This window comes from Ovis aries, chromosome 1, assembly GCF_016772045.2.
Source record: "Ovis aries strain OAR_USU_Benz2616 breed Rambouillet chromosome 1, ARS-UI_Ramb_v3.0, whole genome shotgun sequence".
Taxonomy (NCBI): Eukaryota; Metazoa; Chordata; class Mammalia; order Artiodactyla; family Bovidae; genus Ovis; species Ovis aries.
Genome location: NC_056054.1, coordinates 85961451 through 85982989, shown reverse-complemented (window position 1 = coordinate 85982989; position 21539 = coordinate 85961451). Strand labels below are relative to the sequence as shown.

At 40.0% G+C, this 21539-nt stretch overlaps 1 protein-coding gene across 8 annotated transcripts in view; it reads right to left on the bottom strand.

The window, feature by feature from the left end:
* EEIG2 (EEIG family member 2) overlaps window positions 1–21539 on the bottom strand; it is a 117847-nt gene that overhangs the window by 43425 nt on the left and 52883 nt on the right. For all 8 annotated transcript variants that reach the window (XM_042251712.2, XM_042251717.2, XM_060412295.1 and 5 more), the window contains 6 exons: window positions 20470–20516; window positions 9554–9657; window positions 5893–5988; window positions 5614–5803; window positions 5382–5509; window positions 4101–4170 (listed from right to left, as the gene is read on the bottom strand). In XM_042251712.2, coding sequence (XP_042107646.1) covers window positions 4101–4170; window positions 5382–5509; window positions 5614–5803; window positions 5893–5988; window positions 9554–9657; window positions 20470–20516 — 635 coding nt within the window. The remainder of the gene's footprint in view (window positions 1–4100; window positions 4171–5381; window positions 5510–5613; window positions 5804–5892; window positions 5989–9553; window positions 9658–20469; window positions 20517–21539) is intronic.

Sequence of the window (21539 nt, the reverse complement as noted above, 5' to 3'; positions counted from 1 at the left end):
TCTGTAGCACTGTAAACAGTGTCTTTTTGTTGGCACTGGATTTATTTTTGGATGAGCATCTTTCTACCCTTTCCATGATCCCTCCTGAATAAGTAGGAGGAAAGCGAAAGTGGAGTTGCATGGACGGAGGGTATCACTGCTCAAAGTTAACACCAGGCTCCAGTCTCCTCACTGGTCAAGATAACAGGGGCTACTACCTGACATTTCACTCTGAGGATGCCAGAGATCAGTAAGACCAGAAGTAACTACCATGACTGGTCTCTGCCCTTAATGGAATTTTAAGAGGAAATTTTAAAATTATAAAAAATGGAAGTAGTAGTAACCACTAGTAATTGTGGTTACTAGTCCACTATGGGCTGAACTGGAGTTCTCAGTTGCTTGCTCAGGGACTTCTCTTCTAATGGATTCATTCTAAAGAAGAAATAGGAACATATTCAACAGAACACTGGTGAACACTCTTTCATGTCTGCAGATAATCCGAATTTGAAGGAACCCTGGTAAGCACCACTACACAGTGGCTTTCAGATGTCCTAAAATGGTTCTGTTTCTTGAAGTGATGGAATAATAGGAACCAGAAAACTGGATAGAATATATGAAACAACAGTTTTCACACACTGGACAACAGGCAGCATGGGACTGGTCCTGAGATAAGGGAAAGAAAGCAAGCAAGCCAGACAAGCTGCCGCAGCATGCTGCCTGAAGCCATTTCCTTTCGGATCCTCCAAGCCTACAGTGCCGGGAGGGAGAACCCAATACAGTGAGGTCTCTTAGAGTGGAGGAATCATGCCAGAGCTCAGGGATGCCACAGGCTAGAATATGTAAGTCCAGAGTATCAGAAGAAGTGGAGAAAAATAATGGCTGGAGTGCTTCCAATTTTGAAGAAAACTATAAACCCACAGATTCAAGAGGCTCAGTGAACCCTAAGCAGAATAAATGCAAAGAAAAACACACCAAGGCACATCACAACCAAATGCTAAAAACCAGTGATAAAGAGAAAAGTGTAAAAGCAGTCAGAGATGAGAGATAAATCACAGAGGAATGAAATCAGACCACTTGACAGAAATTAAATGTCCTAAGGGCAAGCAAGGAGGTGCATGCGGGGCTCTGTAAGCAGCTCTGAGCCAGCCCGGCTGTATTTGCTAGATTTATAAAGGATTACTGCAGACAGGCCTCCCCAAGTCTCTATCACTTGTTGCTCTGTTCTCTTCAATCTCACAGGTTCCCTGTTGGAACTTCGGTTCACTTGTGCCTCTTCTGTGCCCTAGGTAAATGATCATGGTTTTAGCCTGTGCTACTAGTTTATCTTACATAATATATCTAACACTAACACATTAGCGTCTGATGAATACCCACTATTTATGGACAGACCTATGTGTGCAAGTACTTGCTGGACAGTAAGTAGATTAACTGCCATAGTAACTGTGAAAGACAGACCTTTAATTAGTAGGAGACGACAGAGGATGAGATGGTTGGATGGCATCCTCAACTCAACGGACATGAGTTTGAGCAAACTCCGGGAGTTGGTGATGGACAGGGAAGCCTGACGTGGGGGTCGCAGAGAGTCGGACACGACTGAGCAACTGAACTGAACTGATTGAGTACTAAAGTGCTTACTGCGTGCCAGATTTTGTCCTAAGCATTACCGTGTCTTATATCATTTAAACAGTATAACTTTTATGAAGTTGGTTGTATTATCATCACTATTTTAGATGTGAGGACACTGAGGCAGAGAGAAGTGAAGTAAGTTACCAAAGACACACAGCTCATTAATGGTGGAGCTTGGGACTAAACCCAACCCAGGCAGCCCATGTGTGTTGGGCTGTGTGTGTTATTCTTCCAGGGATGCAGCTGTCTTCTTGGTAGCAAGTGAGAGATGCAATATGTCAAGATCACTAAGGCTAAGCTAGGCAATCATGGCTAAGCCAGGACAGTGGCACTAGTGGTGAAGAGTTCGAGTTCGCCTGCCAATGCAGGAAAACATAGAGATGCGGGTTCGATCCCTGGGTCGGGAAGATTTCCTGTAGTAGGAAGTGGCAACTACTCCAGTATTCTTGCGTGGAGAATCCCCATGGACAGAAGAGCCTAGCGGGCTACAGTCCATGGGGCTGCAAAGAGTCGGACACGACAGAAGTGACTGAGCATGCACAGGAACAGAACCCATATCTGACTCTGGATCATTCTCCTTTCACCATGACACACTGTCCCTGATGTTCTCCAGCATGTAATATGAATCTACGTCAACCCCAATGGTCCCTTTAGGCTTTCGGTGATAATATTCTAGCATTCTCTTTATATTTGGTTTTAAAGAATTAAAAGCATTCTTTAAATTAAAGAATTAAAAGCTAAATTCTTTCTCAACTAGAAATTAATCTTTTCTCTGTGTAACAACACAAATAGCTAGCATATATTGAGAGCTTTCTATGTGCCAGGTACTGTGTTAAACAACTTTACATCAATGATCTAACCCTCAAAAAAGCCTGTGAGTTAGGTAACTTATTTATCATCCCCATTTTACAGGTGAGGAAACTGAGGCTTACAGGGAGGTTATTAACCCTGTAAAGTCAATAGTGGCCCCTGGGCAGTCTAATGAGACAGCTTATGCTTCTGAGCATTTATTATTCTGGGTCCTTTTGGTTGCAACTGTGTCTTCTGCTGCTCCTCCTAAATAATACAGGGAAGCCTTAGTGAATATAATCTAAAATACTAATAGCTAGGACTTAGCGAGTATAATCATGCCATTTATATTTTAAAACAACCCCAAGAAGTGGGCACATGACCGCATTTTTCAAGAGCGAAGTTCAATTGAAGTTAAATGGTTTACTCCGAATGTGGCTGGTTAGGATGTGAACTTGTCTCTTTAATTCAGAAATACATTTTTCTCTACCATACATGTATCACTGTCCTTATAAATTTTATTCTTCTGCCTGTTCCCGACTACCAGACTCTGCTTGCTCCAATCTACCTTCAAAATCATGGCCAGTTACTTTTCTAAAATGCCAATCTGCCAGTTCTCTGTTGAAGAATGACCAGTGGATCCCCAGTGTATACAAGAAGCTTAAACATTCTGTTATGGCAACAGAGGCCCTTTATAACCTGTCTTCAAGACACTTCCCAGCCTCATGTCTCAACTCCATTTCACATGCCCCACCTCCTCAGAAACACCTGTTTACTGGCAATTCTTTACATAGGTTATATTAATCATGAGCCAGTAAGGTAAAATGATTAAGTACAATGAATGGGCTTTAGACTCAAAAGAGACAAGGATGTGAGTCCCGGTTTTACCACTTACTAGCTTTAAGGCTTTCTTTGGGTAAATTACCTTAACTTCTTTTTATCTCTTTTTCCCTCTTTTAAAAAACTAATAATCATGTATACTATCATGTGAATTGAATCGCCAGTCTATGTCTGACGCAGGATGCAGCATGCTTGGGGCTGGTGCATGGGGATGACCCAGAAAGATGTTATGGGGAGGGAGGTGGGAGGGGGGTTCATGTTTGGGAATGCATGTAAGAATTAAAGATTTTAAAATTTAAAAAATAAAAAACTAAAAAAAAAAAACAAAAAAACAAAAAAACTAATAATGGTATTTTTTTGAGCATTGAAAGAAGACTTGAATGAAATATATATATGGTGCTCAGCACATAACTAGTAAATGCTCAGTAAGTACCACCTATAATTATTATATATTCACTACTATATAGATATATATTATAATTATTGTGCCTGTAAGTCCTTTCTGTTTGTTCCTACCACCAGGAATATTTGTTTTCCACATACTCCCTGGTGACTGCTCACTTATTTTATTCTCCCAATACTCTACCAGTTCTCTACTAATACATTCTAAAAACACATCTAAGGAAATCAACAAATAAACTTACAAAATACAAATTGTATTTTATACATACTCAGGATAAGGAAACATACTCCGGATATGGAAAACTAAGCTACACTAAGAGCTGTAATTTTTCTCATGGAACTATTAACACTTTGCTTTCTAGACTCAATCTGATACAAACTTTGTAACTTTCATCTTTCACTCATGAGCATTTAAAAGAAAAAGTCATTCTACTCTTTAGTAAGATACGCTTTGGTCTACATACCTGTTTGGAAGATGTCGACTACCGAAGGTTGCTCTTCCTCCAGGACCCACAAATAACCTCAGTCCTTCTTCTGCAAGACACATTGACAATATTTGTTATACATATGGTTATTAGATTACTGTCAAATAATATTCATATTACAATAAATTAACATTTTACATTTCAGTTTTGTTAAAGAAATAAAAACTTAAGAGCTACACACATGTTTTAAAACAGGCAGTTTAAAAGAAATCCTAATAGTTACTTCTCATTAACTTTCTGTAAGCTATTGTTCTTAGGGCTGAGTAAAGAAGACAGCTGTTCCTACAAATTTCCTCAAGTGGGGTTTAATTATTTCTCTTCACAACCAGTTACATAATGAAACTAAGTCCATTGTTAACTGCTCTCTAGTCACACCAGCATGAATAATTATACTTTTCCAATCGGTGGCATGTAAATTTTCAGCTTCAGTGAAAATGCTAAGGAGGGAATGAGGGACTACCACCCAACCTCCCAAACTGCAGCAGTGACCTGAGGTACTCATGCCCCGTTACGACAAAGCAGATGAACATATCTACTATAAAGCAGACATTGATGCACAGTTAAAAAGTACGATAAAAGCTCCTTAAAAATTGACATTTTTAAAGTTAATTCTTTCCCAAATTTAATGTCCATTAGCAAATAAACTATAAAGTTGTTGTTTAGTCACAAAGTTGTGTCTGACTCTTTGCGACTCCCCCATGGGCTGTAGCCTGCCACGCTCCTCTGTCCACGGGATTTCCCAGGCAAGAACACTGGAGTGGGTTGTGGTTTTCCCCTCCAGAGGATCTTCCTGACCCAAGGAATGAACTCATATCTTCTACTTGGCAGGTGGATTCTTTATCACTGAGCCACCCAGGAAGCCCAAGGTATACAGTTATCTTCAGATTTTTAATGGGTGTGAAGTTTATTTTACAGATATGCAACACTCAGTATCATGATGAACGGCCTATTCACTACTGACCACATGGATTATGCAAACCTGGATCACATATATCTATATATGCATGTTAAGTCGCCTCAGTCATGTCTGACTCTTTGTGACCCTATGGGCCATAGGACTGCCAGGCTCCTCTGTCCATGGGATTTTTCCAGGGGAGAATACTGGAGTGCACTGCCATGCCCTCCTGCAGGGGATCTTCCCAACCAACCCAGGAACTGAACCCACATCTCTTGCATCTCCTGTACAGGCAAGCAGGTTCTTTACCACTAGCGCCACCTGGGAAGTCCATATTTACATGTACTTAGTGGCTATCTACACACCTTCTGCACTGGAATCTAGGCTGAAGTCTTGACTCTGTAATATTTTCTCCACAATATCATCTGCATCCACTCTGGTATCATCAACTCGCTTCAGCTGAGATTCTACAGAATCTTGCTTCACTGGGCATCTTTGAAAATAATTTAAAAAAAATTTCCTCTCTTTAGTAGGTCATTAAAATGAAGTTGTTTCCTGCCCCCCCCCCCACCATTTAAAATGAGTCCAAAATGATACCTGTTGAGTATTTCTAAAGCTGTATCTTCTTTATCTGCTGTATCAAGACTTGGTTCAGCTGTCTTTTGCTCAACTTCATCACACGGCTCTAGAATACTTTCAATTCCTGTTGATGTACTTCCCACTGAGGTATTTCTTCTGTGGCAGAGCTCAGAGAAACTAGATGACCGGGAGTGGCAGGAGCTATACCCTATCAGAGAAAATCATTCTGGTTGTTAACACTAGTATCAAATACACTGCAACCAAACATGCCCTCCCTGCACCACTCTTAGCCTCTACCTGATACTTTCGATTGCTGGCTTGCATAGCTTGATGTTCTAGAATGTCCACAGGCACCAAGTTCATCTGGAACAGAGGCACTCTTTGCTGAGAGATCTGCAATATGTCATAACATGATGTTACTCTTATTGTCAACAAGTCAATGGTAGCTATGTATTCTAATCTATGGATTTTGTTGTTGTTTAGTTGCTAAGTCATGTCCAACTCTTTTGTGACCCTATGGGCTGTAGCCTGCTAGGCTCCTCTGTCCAAAGGATTCTCCAGGCAAGAATACTGGAGTGGGATTACCATTTCCTTCTCCACGGGATCTTCCCAACGCAGGGATCAAACCCGGGTCTCCTGCATTGCAGGTGATTCTTTGCCACTGAGCCTCCAGGGAAGCCCAATCTATGGATTTCAGAAGCTGCTAAATTCATTATCAAGAGCGAAATCCCTTTAAATCATTACAATGTGAATAACTGTGTTGCAAGAAATACTGTACAAAAAAACTTAAATACCTCAGTTTACCAAAGTGCTATGGTACCTTTCATAAGATTTAATAGCATTCTATCTTAAACTACTTCAGTTTTTATATTTAGTATTTCTCTGATAAAAAAGAGTCAAATGACCCCTGGTGGTCCAGTGGCTGAGACTCCGTGCTCCTAATGCTGGGGGCCCAGGTTTGATCCTTGGTCAGGGAACTAGATCCCACATGCCACAACTAAGATCTGGCACAGCCAAATAAATAAATAATAAATATTTTTTAAGAAGGGAGTCAGATGGGTTCTTCTAAATTCTCACAGAATTGCCAGGTTTTTGTGTGGTGTTTGAGGAAATCTTGCTTCCCAAATCTATCACAATGGGAGGCTAAAGAGTACTTTGTGACTTTTGCATTAGAGATGGCAGTGCTAGGCTATAATTTTTACGAATGTCTGTGGTTTAAAACAACACAGCATGTGATATACCACTGAGAATAAGGTTCTGCAGAAATTGATTATAGTATTCAGTTTCAAAGTAAATGTACAAAAAAAGCAGTGTCAAACCCGCTTCTACTATTTCCCTAATAATGTGCATATTCCAGATGCCAACTGTGTATTTTCAGAACTAGGCTTCTTCTACAGAATGCAGAACTGTGGCCATTTTCATTAGAGTGAAATATTTGGAAACTAGAACTGTTTTTCACTTACAGGCAAAATAAAACCCAACTGAGTAATATAACAATTATAACAACAGCTCTATAAATGATATTGAACACAGATGGGCCAACAAATGCTGCCAAATAAGTAAGCTACTAGAGTGACCTGGACCTTCTGCAAAGGGTTTTTCATTTCTGGACAGACTGTAAGGTACAGATGCAAACCAGCATCCCTAGTCCTGCTTGACAGTGGTCCTAAGCCCCAGTACTGCAGATTCTGAATGAAAAGAGTTGGTTCATATCAAGAATTATACACTTCACTCCTAGGGCTAGCTCAGATCTTAATTCATCCATTTACTGGTTTTCAAAATATGTTCATTCAATAAATATTTATTAAGCTCTTAGCAGGTCAACGCCCAATACTGTACAAGATATAAGGGTACAAAATAAATAAAATATATGCTTCATGTGGCAAGTACCAAAATACAAGCACCAAAAAGAAGCTATCAAGAGCTCCAAAGGACAAACACATCGAACACTATGTGGTAATGGGGGAAAGACCTCTGTTGGAGATTAACTCCAGGTTTCTAACAATATATAGGAGTTTCTTGGCTAGATTAGGTGGGAAAAAGCATGCCTTGTCTGTAGAAAGGCAAATAGTTCCGCAAAGCTGGCATATACCCAATTATGATCGAAGGAAAGAGAGATGAGCAGATGCTTGATAATGAAGGACTTAGCTCTATGAGTTTAAGGAAGGAAATAATCCAATGGCTTTAAGCAAGGGTGTGACTTGACTAAATTGACATTTTGGGAAGAATTACTTTGGCAGCAGGATGAATAGAAGGTGAAGGAGTGAAGATTTTCGTAATAATTCAGCTGAGAGATGCTGAGCAGGCACAAATGACAGTACTTCGTCACTAACTAGAAGTGTGTGCCAGGATAACTGCAACACAAAATACAGGAGGAAGAGTTAGGAAGATGTGCTGGGCATGTGGGATTTAAGATACCTGAGGACACCTGTTCACTGGTCACAGATTTCTACTGTGTCCCTGGCCATTATGCTGTTGACCCAAAGATAAATTAAGACCTGATCATGAGGAACTTAGAGGCTTGCCGAGAAAAAAGTTAAACAGATGGGGTTCAGTCTAATGTGACATGAAGTGGATGTTTCCAAAAAGCATTTAGAAACATGTGCCTGGAGTCAGAATGAAATTTTAGAGGCAACACTAATTTGTAAATCAAACACACTAACTCATATTTACATGATAATTAAATTGAAGCTACAGATGACATTGCCCAGGGCGGGGTAAATGGAGAGAACCAAATCCTGGTGAGCATCAATATTTTAAGAGGAAGGAGGAAGAAGATAAAGGAGCCTCTGAGAAGTTAGAGAAGAGAAGCGGGAGCCAAGGGAAGAGAAAGTTTCCAGAAAGAATAAATGGCCAATTTATTCAAATGACAACAGAAAAAATGCCCACAAGATTTGACAGTCATATCCTTGGAGACATCATCAAGAGAGGGCAGAATGCAGAAATCAGAATCTTATGTGTTTGGGAATAAGTGGGCAGTACATTATTCCTAGAAATTTGGCTAAGAAAAGTGTGAGAGAAAGAGGGTGGGCATGGAGGGAGGAGAAGAGTATGAGCCCAAGGAGGAACAGGCGATAGAGAATGATATAGGGCTGATGACTGTTTGGTTTCCAATATGAGAAAGAATTCAGAATGTTTAAATACTGAAGAGAAGGAGCTAATAGGAGAGTTAAAAGTCACAAAAAATTCACTGATCTCAAATCAGGCAATATCATAATCCTCATTACGTATAAGAAACCTTTTCTTTGCAATCTAAGGAGTGCTAAAAACATTAATTGTATCACTACACCTTTCTTCTTCTTTCAAATAATAACCCTGGTCACATGGGATGGGATAAAAAAGGAAGCTCATGAGTGCTTTTTCCCCAGCCAATTTGACATTCCCCTTACCTGCTTTACACTTGGGGGGCAGCCTCTGACTATGAGTTTGTCTGGAGAAGTGATCCCAGCAGCAGCGTCACCTGGGAACTTAGCCATGCCGTTTTCAGGCTCCAATCTGGATTTACTTAATCAAAAACTCTGGCTGCAGTGTCAGCAATCTATGGTTTAACAAGCCCACTAGGTGATTCTGATGTGCGCTAATATTTGGGAACCACTGACAGAGGGCACGTGATTCATGGAAGAGAAGCACCACCTGAAGGGTGACTGGCAGAAGCTACTGGCAATGTGGACACTCCCGTAGTGTCCTATGGGATCTGTGGGCATCAGAGGCACACGACGGTGGGGCCGGGAGCATCACTGCAACACAGCATTTAATTCATCAAAGCATGACATACCCTTTGGACAAAATGAAGCACTGGCTTAAAGAAAAACTGCATGATTAAAACTCTGCTAATACTTATTGGCTCATTTCAAGTCACATATACTCACAGAATTACAAATCTGGGAGGGGCTTTGGGAATCTTTTAGGGTAGTACCATTACTCACAACTAGAAAACGAGTAAGCGACACATCCATACCTGCTATCCCAAGATGAATTTTGAGAGTCTCTCCGCCTTTTCTATCTTCTTCCAGAGATTCAGATTCACCAGCAATTGGTATACACATTGATGTAGAAGGAGGCCTGCAAACAAACATTCCCAAGGATCAGAACTTGACGGACGGTGAATGTGAAAGTTTGAAATGTCGTTAAGGGATGGATTATGTAGTCAGTGCACAGCCTCCGTAAAGGTGCCTGGTAATGTCACCTCTTTGAGGATGAAAGTGACAAAAATCAACAAAATAATGTACAAGCATTCCTCAAAACCTGATTAAAATTCATGAGGGGAAAAAATATATTTTACACAACAAAAGAAGTGAAACCAGAAAGGACACTGCCTCCACAGAGAAAAGAGGGGAGGTGTATTCCCAGGAGTGTGGTGCAGGGGCTCAAACTGTCAGCTCGATTCTCAGGCCAGGCAGGGATGTGTCTGTGCCGTGGAGGTGGCGGCACAAGCCCCTCTGTAGCTGAGGCTGGAGGGGATTCCTCACGCCTCCGCCGCTAAGATCTCTTGTTGGCTCCATCTATTTAAATTATCTATGGTTTTATCTTCCATCTGCTTCTGTGTACACAGGCCACCTGCTTGAGGGAGAATCAATAAAGAGCCTCGTTGTTTAGAATTGATTTTGGGGGCTGGATTCTTCGGGAGTAGGTGATGAATATAGTTTCATTCGTTCACTCAAGGCTCCCGTCTCCATATAGAAGCTGTGAAGCAGGGAGGGGCGAGACTGACTTCTAAGAACAATTTTTTTTTTTTAAAGAAAACATTCTTAATCTTTTGAGGTTGATATCTAGAGGAAAATCACATCTCTTTAGAGACTATCCCTTGGTGACCTGAAATAGGAAGGTGGGTGAAGGGGGATCGTGAAGCTGACCCATTAAGTGGCAACTTAACTAGCTTACTGTGTGAGTTCACAGGAATTCTCATGCTATTTAGGTCCTTGGGGATACAGACACTTAAGATTTGCATTCAGTTCACTTCAGTTGCTTAGTCGTGTCCAACTCTTTGCAACCCCATGGACTGCAGCACCCTGGGCTTCCCTGTCCATCACCAGCTCCAGAGATTGCTCAAACTCATGTCCATTGAGTCAGTGATGCCATCCAACCATCTCATCCTTTGTTATCCCCTTCTCCTCCTGCCTTCAATCTTTCCCAGCATCAGCGTCTTTTCAAATGAGCCAGTTCTTCACATCAGGCGGCCAAAGTATTGGAGCTTCAGCTTCAGCTCAGTCCTTCCAGTGAATATTCAGGACTGATTTCCTTTAGGATGGACTGGTTGGATCTCCTTGCAGTCCAAGGGACTCTCAAGAATCTTCTCTAACACCACAGTTCAAAAGCATCAATTCTTCAGCGCTCAGCCTTCTTTCTGGTCCAACTCTCACATCCATACATGAATACTAGAAAAACCATAGCTTTGACTAGACAGACTTTTGTTGGCACAGTAATGTCTCTGCTTTTTAATATGCTGTCTAGGTTGATCATAGCTTTTCTTCCAAGGAACAAGTGTCCTTTAATTTCATGGCTGCAGTCACCATCTGCAGTGATTTTGAACCCCCAAAAATAAAGTCTCTCACTGTTTTGTTTCCCCATCTATTTGCCATAAAGTGATGGGACTGGATGCCATGATCTTAAGTTTTCTGAATGTTGAGTTTTAAGCCAACTTTTTCACTCTCCTCTTTCAGTTTTATCAAGAAGCTCTTTAGTTCTTCTTTACTTTCTGCCATAAGGGTGGTGTCATCTGCATATCTGAGGTTATTGATATATTTCCCAGTAATCTTAATTCCAGCTTGTGATTCATCCAGCCCAGCATTTTGCATGATGTACGCTGCATAGAAGTTAAATAAGCAGGGTGACAGTACACAGCCTTGACGTACTCGTTTCCTGATTTGGAACCAGTCTGTTGTTCTGTGTCCAGTTCTAACTCTTGCTTCTTGACCTGCATACAGATTTCTCAAGAGGCAGGTAAGGTGGTCTGGTATTCCCATCTCTTTAAGAATTTTCCAGTTTGTTGTGATCCACAGAGTCAAAGGCTTTGGCGTAGTCAATAAAGCAGAAGTAGATGTTTTTCTGGAATTCTCTTGCTTTTTTGATGATCCAACGGTTATTGGTAATTTGATTGCTAGTTCCTCTGCCTTTTCTAAATCCAGCTTGAACATCTGGAATTTCATGGTTCACGTACTGTTGAAGCCTAGCTTGGAAAATTTTGAGCATTATTTTGCTAGCATGTGAGATGAGTGCAATTGTGTGGTAGTTTAAACATTCTTTGGCATTGCCTTTCTTTGGGATTAGAATGAAAACTGACCTTTTCCAGTCCTGTGGCCACTGCCGAGTTTTCCAAATTTGCTGACATTGAGTGCAGCACTTTCACAGCGTCATCTTTTAGGATTCGAAATAGCTCAACTAGAATTCCATCACCTCCACTAGCTTTGTTCGTAGTGATGCTTCCTGAGGCCCACTTGACTTGCATTCCAGGATGTCTGGCTCTAGTCCATTGATCACACCATTGTGGTTATCTGGGTCATGAAGATCTTTTTTGCATAGTTCTTCTGTGTATTCTTGCCACCTCTTCTTCATATCTTCTGCTTCTTTTAGGTCCATACCGTTTCTGTCCTTTATTGTGCCTATCTTTGCATGAAAGATTTGCATTAAACCTAATTAACTGATAGATTATTCCTATTCCAGGGTCTCCTAAATTCCACAACTGCATATTCTATTAGGATATCTAACTATTTATCCTGCAAAATTTTGTCCAATTAAACTCATATTCTTTCCCCAAATCTGTTTTTCTTCTTATATTCCCTTTCTTTGTGAATGCCACCACAATCCAAAAGTCACCAAACTAGAATCTTAGGTTTTGCCTCTGTCTCCACAAAAAAACTATTAGAACTAATAAATTAATTCAAGAAGGTAGCAGGAAACAAGATTAATATACAGAACTCACTGTTTTACACTAACAATGAAATATAAAAAACTGAAAAAAAAATCCCATTTAAAATTGGATAAAAAATAAAGAAACAAACCTAGAAATAACTGAGGAAGTGAAAGAACTATTCACTGAAAACTAAAACACTGATAAAGGAAACTGAAGATGATTCAAAGAAATGGATAGATATACCATGCTCTTGGATTGGAAGCATATTGTTAAAATGGCCATACTACCCAAAGCACTCTACAGATTTAAAACAATCTGTATCAAATTACCTATAATATTTTCCATAGAACTAGAACAAATATTAATAATCTTTAAATTTATATGGAACCACAAAGAGTCAAAATTGCCAAAGCAATCTTGAAGAAAAAGAACAAAGGTGGAGGTGTAACACTTCCAGACTTTAGATCATACTACAAAGCTACATTAATCAAAACAGTGTGGTACTGGCACAAAAACAGATATATAAGTTAATGAAAGAGAACAAAGAGCCCAGAAATAAACCCACACACCTACAGTCAATTAACCTATGACAAAGGAGGCAGGAATATATGATGGAGAAAAGACAGACCGTTCAACAAGTGGTCTTGGGAATGCTGGGGAGCTAAATGTTTGTCAATGAAATTAGAACACTCCCTCACATCACATACAAAGATAAACTCAAAATGTTTTAAAGACCTAAATGTAAGAAATGTTGTCATAAAACTCCTAGAAGAGAACATAGGTAAAACATTCTCTGACATAATAAGCACCCCAATGTTCATAGCAGCACTATTTATTTACATTAGCCAAGACATGGAAACAACACAAGTACCCATCAACAGATGACTGGCTAAAGAAGATATGCTACATAAACACAATGGAATATCACTCAACCAAAAAAAATGAAATATTGCCACTTGTAGCAACATGGATGAACTTGGAGAATATAACACTCAGTGAAGACAGATACAGAAAGACAAACATTATGATATCACTTTTATGTGGAATCTAAAAAAATAAAACAAAATGAATCTATATACAAAACAGACTCAGAGACATAGAAAACAAATTTATGGTTATCAAAGGGGAAGGGGAGGGATAAATTAGGAGTATGAAATTAACAGATACATATGATTATATACACAAAATAGGTAAGCAATAAGAATTTATTTTATGGCAAGAGAATAGTATTCAGTATCATAATAATCTGTGGGAAAAACTATATAATATGTAAAATAAATACAAAGAATGGAGTGTATAGCTATAGTCACTAATCATTGATGGTAAAGCGTCTGCCTACAATGTGGGAGACCCAGGTTCAATCCCTGTGTTGGGAAGTTCCCCTGGAGAAGGAAATGGCAACCCACTCCAGTATTCATGACTGGAAAATCCCATGGACAGAGGAGCCTGGTAGGCTACAGTCCAAGGGGTCGCAAAGAGTTGGACACGACTGAGCGACTTCACTTCACTTCACTTCATGCCTGCCTATCTAAATTCTTATCTTTTTAAAGCCAGATCCCTTGTTTTGCCTTTCATAGGTGGCCAGCTTGCAGTATCTCCACCCCTCTATCTCTTAGACCTGCTTTCCAACCCTTCAAAACTCTCAGCCTGCAGCCTCTTCCCCTTCTCCCTCTCCATCAGTCTCCCTCTGGCTCTGCTCCTTCCTGTCCAGCCTGACTACACAAACATACTATTTTGAGCTATTCCTTCAACTTGGCACCACTTGTTCTGCAGTCTCAAAAAATCTGAAGACCCCCAACCCTTGATAATTTCAGCCATCTGTACCAACTGCTTTAATACTAGGGCAACTAGGCATTATGGAGAAAATTCATCAACCACAGGGACTGACATTAAGGCAAATTTAGAATCTGAAATCTCAGTCTTCCTAGACAACTCAGTTCTGTTAAATCCGTAATCACTGAGTGCTGATCATGTGCCACATTTTTATTCTAAATTACCCCTTTTGGGTTTTTGTATCTCTCATCAAAAATTGTTTAATGTAGTTCAATTTAAGAATGAAAGGAATGGGATAATTTTTTGTGTGCTTAGTTGCTCAGTTGTGTCTGAATTTCAAGTAAGAGTGGGTTTCCCTGGTGGCTCAGTGGTAAATAATCCATCTGCCAATGCAGGAGATGCAGGTTTGATCCCTGGATCGAGAAGATCCTGGAAAATTCCATAGACAGAGGAGCCTGGTAGGCTACAGTCCAAGTGATTGCAGAAGAGCCAGACATGACTCAACAACCAACCAACAACAAAGATGTTAAAAGTATGTGAAAAATGATCTCCTAAAATGACACTACTACCTGCTTGGTATTTCATAAATATTCTTTCCAAGCCCTGTGACAATGCTATAAACTTATGCAAGCTGTTTTCTCTTCCTGAAATGTCTCTACCTATCTCCCCTGCTTCGTGGTTTTCCTATTCATCCTTTAAAACTTAGCTCAGTGTCATCCCCTCAGTGAAGACTTTCCTGGCTTTCAAAGAAGAGTTAAGGACTCTATCCTCTAGGCCTCCATAGTATGCTATGTCGTGTATCTGTCACCCATATAAATAGCGAATCCTTCAGAGCAAGGGTTAGTCTTAACCGAGTTTGGTAAAGGTTAGCACATGGTAGGCAATCAATACACATGTACTGAATCAGTGAATCCTGGGGCCATGGACAACTTAGTTCCTTAATCTCTGACATGTCCTGGCATTACAGAGTTAATAAGATCACATCATAGAGTTCTTTCAAGAAATAAATTGGGAGACTAGGCTATGGTTTTTCCTGTGGTCATGTATGGATGTGAGAGTTGGACTGTGAAGAAGGCTGAGCGCCGAAGAATTGATGCTTTTGAACTGTGGTGTTGGAGAAGACTCTTGAGAGTCCCTTGGACTGCAAGGAGATCCAACCAGTCTATTCTGAAGGAGATCGACCCTGGGATTTCTTTGGAAGGAATGATGCTAAAGCTGAAACTCCAGTACTTTGGCCACCTCATGAGAAGAGTTGACTCATTGGAAAAGACTCTGATGCTGGGAGGGATTGGGGGCAGGAGGAGAAGGGGACGACCCAGGATGGCATCACGGACTCGATGGACGTGAGTCTGAGTGAACTCCGGGAGATGGTGATGGACAGGGAGGCCTGGAGTGCTGCGATTCATGGGGTCACAAAGAGTCGGACACGCCTGAGCGACTGAACTGAACTGAACTGAATATTCATTAAATCATTTTGAGAGATGGAAAACTGCCTTCCTTCTAGAATATGAATGCTCTAAAGCCCTACGCTATTCAAGAGGGTTACCTCATGCCTAGATCTGCTTTGCCATCAAATCATTAAATGCCAATACAGTACATAACTTCTCTCTCCAAATATCTTTCTCATCAGCATTAGTGGTTGGCTTTCTTTTCAGAGTCAGCTTCATTCTTTTATGAAAGCTGGTGGATATTTGATGAGTTGTAGAGAACTATAAAATGGAGTTTAGGGCAAGTGGTTAGAGGTTGATTTACCAGCTGTCTTCTTCACATGTACTGGCTTTAGGATAAAATTCGTTTCTGAAAAACTGTTTGATCTAAGTCACAGATCTTCTGCTCATAAAATATAAAAACTAGAATTTAACTCAGAGTGCTAAGGATATGTATACTTATTTCTCTAGTAGGTTTTTGAAAACTTATAAAAAAATCAAGGACAGACAAAAGCAGATAGAATAGCACAATGACCCTCTCCCAAAGTTATTTATATCTTTGTCCTGCAGACAAATAGTCAAGTTTCTCAACTGCTCTGTGCCTTAGGGTCCTCGTTGGTAAAAACTGAACTTGGATTATACTTATACTTTTAAAACTGGCTTCATGAGGCTCTCTTAGCAACTTCAAGGGTAGTAAGGTACTACATCTTTTTCCCCCCAACAGGAAAATGGTATATAGGGGACTCATAGTATATTTGTGCCAAGGATTTCTGTGGATAGGTATTCTGGGAAAAAAAAGTCACCAGACAATTTCCAACACTTGTTTCAGCTCTGAAGTACTGTCATTTTACATATTTGATATATACTTAAATACAACCTGGTAAAAATAATTCACTTTTTTCATCAGGAGTTCAAACATTTTTCAATTCAATCCATACTCAATATAAGAAGTACATGGATGTGTTACAGTGGCTCCTTTTTCATAGACAGTTGCACAATTTCAGATACTCAAAGGGAAAACATATATTAGGGGTCTGAGTCTTCTGAGAAATACTTTTATGTATCTTAGGATTAGGTAAAGTTTATTCTAATAAGTCATGATCTTTCTCTATAAACTCTAAATTACCAGAATTACGTTTGTGGAGATAACACAGAATATAAGATGATCTATTTTGGACCTCTTCAGTACTTGAGTTTCACAAATAAGTGAAATGGCAGAGAAAGGGCCAGAAAGGGAACAGCCGTTAAAAAGCTCCTAAGAAAGAATAATGAATGTATTTTCTTCTACTAAATTTTGCTGCTCTTTTTCTCATTTCACTCTAAACTGATTACATTGGGAAAATATAATGTTACCTAAGAAACCAAAAACTGTTTAGTCCCCAAAGAGCAGCAAATAAGGAAAGAAGCCAGGAAATTATCATTTGGGAGAAAACAGCATAGGAAGGCTAAATTATTGGAAGAAGCATAATTTTAATCAAGAACTGATTTGTGTTGTTGTTGCTGTTCAGTCGCTCAGTCATGTCTGACTCTTTGCAACCCCATGGACTGTAGCCCGCCAGACTTCCCTGTTCTTCACCATCTCCTGGAGCTTGCTCAAACTCATGTCCATTGAATCGGACTCTCAAGAATCTTCTCCAACACCACAGTTCAAAAGCATCAATTCTTTGGTGCTCAGCATTCTTTCTGGTGCAACTCTCACATCCATACATGACTACTAGAAAAAGCATTGACCATATGGACCTTAGTTGGCAAAGTAATATCTCTGCTTTTAAATATGCTGTCTAGGTTTGTCATACTTTTTCTTCTAAGGAGCAAGTGTCTTTTAATTTCATGGCTGCAGTCACCATCTGCAGTGATTTTGGAGCCCAAGAAAAGAAAGTCTGTCACTGGTTCCATTGTTTGCCCATCTATATACCATGAAATGATGGGACTGGATGCCATGATTTTAGCTTTTTGAATGTTGAGTTTTAAGCCAGCTTTTTCACTCTCCTCTTTTACCTTCAACAGGGGCTCTTTAGTTCCTCTTCACTTTCTGCCATAACGGTGGTGTCCTCTGCATATCTGATATTACTGATATTTCTCCCAGCAATCTTGATTCCAGCTTGTGATTCATCCAGCCCAGCATTTTGCCTGATGTACTCTGTATATATTTTCATCTTTATAAAATATATATGGCATGGCATGGTGTGTGTATGCTCAGCTGCGTTTGATTCTTTGTGAGCCCACGGACTGTAGCCTGCCAGGCTCCTCTGTCCATGGAAATTTCCAGGCAAGAAATACTGGAGTCAGTTGCCATTTCCTTCTCCAGGGGATCTTTCCAACCCTATATATATATTATATATATATATATATATATATATATATATATATATATATATATAAAATCTTTAGATATAAATGGCACCCCACTCCAGTACTCTTGCCTGGAAAATCCCATGGATGGAGGAGCCTGGTGGGCTGCAGTCCATGGGGTCACTAGGAGTCAGACACGACTGAGCGACTGAGCGACTTCACTTTCACTTTTCACTTTCATGCACTGGAGAAGGAAATGGCAACCCACTCCAGTGTTCTTGCCTGGAGAATCCCAGGGACGGGGGAGCCTGGTGGGCTGCCATCTATGGGGTCGCACAGAGTTGGACACGACTGAAGCGACTAGCAGCAGCAGCAGGAGCAGAGAACTATATGGATGTTAATATTAAAAACATGAAGTTGATGCATACTGAAGTAATTGTTTACTTTTCTAAACATATTTTTCTTAGATATCTAAATGCTATCTGGTTAACTTTCATTTTTAATTATCAAGTGTTTTTAAGATTGCTAACAGGCATCCTACTGCCTTTTCCCATTCAGCTCACTCTCCTACTCCCTGAAAAGACTTTTACACATATCTTCCTCTTTCCTCAAACCCCACCTCCATCTTTCCCATCCTTGCTTTTCAATGATTACCTTGTTTCCTAGATCATTAGGAAATCAGGAATAATTCTATAGTTACTTTTGTATGTTTCCACTTCTCATATATCTGCATCTGTAGCCATATTCTCTGCATTCATCCCTCTTGATAATCCAAGGACACTATCCTAGCAATTGTCCCTTTTCTCTTCAGAACCATGTTTCTCCTTGTCTACTGGACTATTCATGTCAGGATACAAGTGTGCTGCGCTATCTCCCATAAAAAAGAAACCAAACAGAAACCTGCCCTTAACTCCACATTCCTCTTATTTAGGACCCCATTTTTTTCTGTTCCTTTTTCGCAGCCAAAGTCCTCATAAGAACTGTTTATACTATCTCCAGTGTTTCTCTTCCAAAACTTTCTTTAACCTCTCCAGTGTGGGTGTAGTCTAAACACACTCCGCCAGTGCTTGTCAGAGTTACCAGCAGTCAATTCTCAGCCCCCATCTTCCTTGACCTACTTCAGTAGTGTGGGACACAGCCGATTATTCCTTCCTTTTTCCTACGTGCTCGTCACTTGGTTTCAGGACAGTACTCTCCACTGCCTCCTTCTTCCTGTCTGGTTGCTACTTTGCTGGTGCTTCCCTACCTCCCCAGCCTCTAACAGGCAGGAGAGTCCCATACCTCAGTCTGTGGTCCTTTTCTTTCTCTAAACTCATTTCCTCTAGGTCATTTAATCGAAGCTCATGGCTTTAACTAGTATTTATGTACTGATGATATGATGATTTCTGAATTTCTATCTCTAGTCTGGGCTTCCCTACTGGACCCTGTAGTGATAAACCTAACTGCTTACTCAGAAAGCCTGGCTGGATATTAAATAGGGGTCTCACACTTAACACATCCAACATCCAAGCTCCCAACTTGCTCCTCTTGTAGACACTCTCATTTCAATAAATGTCCACCATTCTCCTAGTTACTCAGGCCCCAAGCCTTGAATTCTGAAATAGCCTCCTAACTCATGAACCTATTTCTATCTGTGGCCCCTTTTCTGGTCCCACAAATTGTCTATTTTCCACCTAGTAGCCAAAAGTCTGATGATTTTACTCCTCTGTTTTAAACACTCCAGTAGCCTTTTATCTCACTCAGATTATAAGTGGCCTATGAGACCATTATTTATAATGGCTATAAGACCTTTATCATCTGGTCTCATTTCCTATCATCATATTCTTAATTCACTCTGTCCTAGACATACTGGTCTCCTGGAAGTTACTTGAACCTGCCAAACACACTTCTATCTCAAGGCCTTTGTCCTTGTTACTGTTGTCTCAAATGCTCTTTCCCCAAATATCTGTATGGCATGCTTCCCACCTCCCTCAGGTCTCTGCTCAAATATCACCCTAAACAGGTAGATAATATATAAAACAGCAACGCTTCTCCTCACCATGCCTCCTATCTTGCTTTATGTTTCTTCAAAATACTCATTGCCATCTTTATATCATATATTTACTTGTTCATTTATTGTCTGTCTTCCCTCTTAGACTATAAGCTCCAAGATGTCAGGGACTTGATCTATTTTTTTTTTTTACTGCTGTTTGTCTAGTGTCTAGATTAGGGCCTAGCACATGGCACCTAATAGGTATTTACTGAAGAAATAAGTTCACAGAGGTCAGATGAAAAATTCTGCTTTGCAATAATTTCACCCAAAGCCTGAAGATGACAAAAAACCCATAGCTTAATTAATTTAGAAAGCAGAGAGTTTGTTTGGTAAGAAGTAAGAGTAACTTCTATGAGGCTCAGGTCAGTCTCCTAAAAGAGGAGCTATTCCTTCACTGGTATTAGTCTACGAACACTACAAAATATGAATGTGCAAATGTAAAAAAATATACGACTGTTACACTTTCAGACAAATAACTCATTTACTGAGCACCAACTTACGTTTTGAAACACGGGTCACCAGACATCAGTTGCATACTAATCCAAACCTAAACATGAGAAAAAGAAATGCCGTAATTATAAAAATCTCAAGAGGAAAAGCCACATTCTGCTAATCTATGCACCTTCCACAGTACCTAATCCAGTATTTCCTGTTTTAGAAACTATTAAATAAAATGATTACTGAATTGGGTTATATCCAATATTCAACTGCTGCTTTATACAGACATGGGTTAAAAATAATTTTTAACATTCAAAACTTTGTAACTGCAAAAATAAGAGTGGAAAAGATAGAAATGGAAAGCACAGACTTCACGGAACTTCCCTAGACGTCCGGTGGCTAAGACTTCACCTGCCAGTGCAAGGAGTGAGGGTTCAATCCCTAGCTGGGGAGCTAGGATCCCACAGACTCTGCAGCCAAGAAACCAAAACATAAAACAGAAATGATACTGTATCAAATTCAATAAAGATTTTAAAAATGATCCATGTAAAAAAAAATTCTTAAAAAATGGCAAGGGTTTCACCAGTAATTATCCTCTGTGCTGTTCTGATCTATTTTATACGTCTTTCCTCCCAGATTCCTATGTTGTTTAAGTGTCTAGAATGTTTTCCTCCAACACATTTGCCATATGATGCTTCTAGGGGTGCCTGTTGGTAGCCTGTTAAGAGAAGAATGCTTCTGGCTTTTGCTCTAGCTTTGCACCAGAATGAATGCATTAATGTACTTTTAAAAAAATTTTATTCATTCATGCACCAATTATTTTGTAAAGCTTGTACATTATGTGAGGCTTAGAAATATCTGATCTTCCCAACATTCCAAGCTATTCAATGCTTTTCACCAACAGTAAAGATGATGCTATGAAAGTGCTGCACTCAATATGCCAGCAAATTTGGAAAACTCAGCAGTGGCCACAGGACTGGCAAAGGTTAGTTTTCATTCCAATCCCAAAGAAAGGCAATGCCAGAGAATGGTCAAACTACCGCACAATTGTACTCATCTCACATGCTAGTAAAGTAATGCTCAAAATTCTTCAAGCCAGGCTTCAGCAATACGTGAACTGTGAACTTCCTGA